The sequence below is a fragment of the Nicotiana attenuata genome, unplaced genomic scaffold (assembly GCF_001879085.1).
Source record: "Nicotiana attenuata strain UT unplaced genomic scaffold, NIATTr2, whole genome shotgun sequence".
NCBI classification, from domain to species: domain Eukaryota; kingdom Viridiplantae; phylum Streptophyta; class Magnoliopsida; order Solanales; family Solanaceae; genus Nicotiana; species Nicotiana attenuata.
The window spans coordinates 348,023-351,762 of record NW_017670355.1 but is presented as its reverse complement, the minus strand read 5'-3'; the positions used below and the strand labels follow the sequence as shown (position 1 = coordinate 351,762).

At 47.8% G+C, this 3,740-nt stretch overlaps 1 protein-coding gene across 1 annotated transcript; it reads right to left on the bottom strand.

Moving 5' to 3' along the window:
- Nucleotides 1-1,061: 1,061 nt before the first annotated feature.
- On the bottom strand, nt 1,062-3,145 carry LOC109238286. Its single transcript, XM_019404719.1, has 6 exons — nt 2,961-3,145; nt 2,642-2,883; nt 1,836-2,587; nt 1,538-1,667; nt 1,293-1,480; nt 1,062-1,187 (listed from the first exon to the last, which is right to left on the bottom strand). Exons 1-6 carry the CDS (start codon nt 3,143-3,145, stop codon nt 1,062-1,064), a joined length of 1,623 nt encoding a protein of 540 aa, XP_019260264.1.
- Between the last annotated feature and the right edge of the window lie 595 nt (nt 3,146-3,740).

Here is a 3,740-nt window from a genome sequence, read left to right as displayed (position 1 = left end):
CGTATGGATTAGCGAATTACTTCGCCCGTTGGGACTTCAAGCACGAGTCCTAGTCCAGATCCCGACACATTAGATGCGCCGTCGGTGTAGAGGACCCAGAGGTCAGGTCGTTCAGGGGAGGTACGAAGTGCTTCTTGCTCGACCTCGGGCAATATTTCTGCACTGAAGTTAGCGACGAAATCGGCGAGCACTTGCGACTTTATTGCAGTTCGCGGTTGATATGTTATATCGTGCTCGCTCAATTCTATGGCCCACTTGGCCAATCTACCCGATAATTCGGGTTTGTGCAGGATGCTCTTGAGAGGAAAAGTTGTCACCACTTTTATGGGGTGACATTGAAAATATGGTCTTAGCTTTCGTGAATCTATGACCAATGCTAGAGCCAATTTTTCGAGGTGGGGATACCTCGTTTTGACATCTATTAAGGTTTTGCTGATATAGTAAATTGGGGATTGCGTACCTTTGTTTTCGCGGACCAGAACTGCGCTTACTGCGACTTCGGAGACGACTAGGTAGACGAGGAGGCATTCGCCTGGATCTGCCTTGGTGAGTAATAGTGGCGAGGATAAGTATGGTTTCAGTTTTCTTAGGGCATCGACACATTCCGAATTCCACTGGAGTCCGTTGTCTTTCTTCAACACATTGAAAAATTTATGGCATCTATCTGATGACCGTGAGATGAACCTTGACAGGGCGGCTATCCGACCCATCAACTTTTGTACCTGCTTTTTGTTGGTCAACGTTTCCGGTATTCCTTCGATGGCCTTAATCTGATCCGGGTTGACCTCGATGCCTATTTGCGAGAACAGGAAGCCGAGGAATTTTCCCGAGGTTACGCTGAAGGCGTATTTTTCGGGATTTAGTTTCATGCCGTACTGCCTTAGTATGTCGAAGGCCTCCTTCAGATGATCGATGTGATCTTCTTTCCTTTTCGACTTGACCAGCATGTCATCTATGTAGACCTCCATTGTTTTGCCGAGTTGGTTTTTAAACATTTTGGTGACTAACCTTTGGTAGGTTGCTCCCGCATTCTTAAGTTCGAACGGCATGACTCTGTAGCGCTATGTTCCTTGGTGAGTGATAAAAGTAGTTTTCTCTTGGTCCTCTTCTTCCATTAAAATATGGTTGTAACTCGAGTAGGCATCTAAGAAGCTTAGCAACTCGTGTCCCGCTGTTGCGTCGATGAGCTGGTCGATGTGCGGTAATGGAAAGGAATCTTTTGGGCATGTCTTGTTTAGGTCTGTGAAATCAACGCACATCCGCCACTTTCCATTTTTCTTCTTTGCCATGACCACATTGGCGACCCACTGGGGATACTTTGACTTTCGGACGGAGCCATTGGCGAGCAGCTTATCAACTTCTTCGCTGACTGCATCGTTGATTGCGGCATTGAACTTTCTCCTCATTTGCTGCAGAGGTGGGCAGAGGGGGTCAACATTCAGTTTGTGTGTGGCAATATCTTTTGGGATGCCCGACATATCTGAATGGGAGAAGGCAAACAAATCGGCATTGTCAGTTAAGAATTTATGGAATTTACCTCGTTCTGAGAGGTTGTGCCCAATATAAGCCTTTTTCGTGATGTCGTTGTTGTCCAGTTGGACGGGATCGAGGTCTTCTATGGTCGACTCGGAGGCCTCTATGATGTCGGGATCCTTGATAGCATCTATCTGTTCGTCGAGTTTGGTTCCCGACATTGCTGATTGCTATGCTTCTGCACTTACTCCTTTTAGCTGTTGGGTATGTGCGCAATCCTGGGCGATGCAATAGCGCTCTTGTGCAATGCGTTGTTCGCCCCGGATGCTGAATATCCCCCATGGAGTGGGAAACTTGATTACTTGATAGAGACTGGACGGGAGCGCTCGCATGGCGTGTATCCATGGACGCCCTATGATAGCGTTGTAGGTTGTATCTTGATCCATGACGTGAAACGTCATTTCCAAGGTGACTCCTCCGGCTAGGACGGGTAGCACTATCTCTCCAGAAGTTCGTTCGATTGCATTATTAAAACCCGTTAGTATTATGCAATGTAGTATTATTTTATCGTCGAGTCTCATTTGTACGAGAACTCGAGGATGGATAATACACGCGCCGCTTTCGTCATCAACCATTATTCTTTTTACATCAGTATCTGCAATTCGTAAAGTGATAACAAGAGCATAGTAGTGAGGGAAACACAAACCGTCGGTATCTGGTTTATCAAAGATGATACTGTCTTCGAGATCATCATACCGTTCATGAGTGATCGATCGTTTGAATTTGTGCGTAGTGGTGAACTTTACATGGTTGAATGTTGTGTCGTCGCCTCCACCGATAATCATTTGTATGGTACGAGCGGGAGATGGCGGTTTTGGGGGTCCTTGTGGTTGTTCGCGTCCGCGAGCAAAGTTAGCTCGTCCCCGGTCGCTCAGTAGTTCTTTCAGGTGTCCTTGATTTAGCATTCTTACTACCTCCTGCCGCAGACCTATGCAATCCTCGATTTTATGACCCCTTTCCTGGTGGAATTCGCAGAGAACATTTGACTTTTGGGTGCTCGGGTCGGATTTTCGATCTTTTGCGGCCATTGCACCGAGCTTCTCCAGTGCGTACACTATTTCTAAAGGAGAAACACAAAAATTGTGAGCAGATAGGAATGGAGGCATACCTCTTTCGTTTCGGTGTGGCGCGGTATGTCGAGTTGGGACATCTGTGTGCCGCGGAGGAGGTGGGATGGGTGCCCTGATATAGGGCTGATGTCTTTCTCGGCTGAGACGGGGTAGCTGCTCCCTACGATCGTCATTGCGACGATCTTTCCTTGCTTCAGTTTGAACTGACGTCAGCCGCTGGATCGGACCGTTGAGGTCGTCCTCGTCGGCCTTACCTCGATGCAATAGGCATTGTGGATTTCTTCCCAAATGGTGGGAGGGTATTTCATGAGCCTGCTTAATAGCTTTCTGGTCGCTCTCGACCTACTCCTGTTTTACCCGTTCTGGAAGGCTGCTACTGCCATCCCTTCTGACATATTTGGTAGGCTCTTTCTCACCCTGTTGAATCGGGCTAGGAAGTCCCTAAGCCCCTCGCCGGGCGTCTGTCTAATGGCGAAAATGTCGTTTGCCCTTGCTTCCGCCTTTTTAGCTCCTGCATGGGCGATGACAAACTTGTCTGCCATTACTTCGAACGTTGCTATTGACCGTTCTAGTAGTTGCGACTACCAGGTTAGGGCTCCCCCTATTAGGGTTTCTCCGAAATTTTTTCAGCAGCACCGATGGTACTTGCTCTTTCGAAAGATCGTTGCCCTTCACGGCTGTGACGTAGTAGATGATGTGATCTTCTGGGTCAGTAGTACCATCGTATATCCTCAGGTACGATAGCATTTTGAAGGTTTTTGGAATGGCGTGGGAGGCTGCTTCTTCATTGTATGGTTGCTCGATAAATCGACCAACGTCCCGTTTTGGTAACAACTTTGGGGCGCCTGGTATTTTGTCGACCCTTTATTGATGCTCCTTCATCTCGAAGCGCCTTATTCTCGTTTTCCATTTCCTCCATCTTCTTTAGGATGGCGGCGAGTGTGTCATTACCTGTGTCAATAATAGTATGAGTGTTACCTATGCGGGGGGTATCTAGTTCGCCGGCGGTTGCTGCGACATCTGTGTGTGTAATCTCTCTATTCTCCCTTTGAGTGGGTTTATCAAGTATGTTGTTCAGAGTATTTGTCAGCCACTCTTCCAGTAGTCTCTTTACCGCCGGTGGTGCCTCTCCTGTTG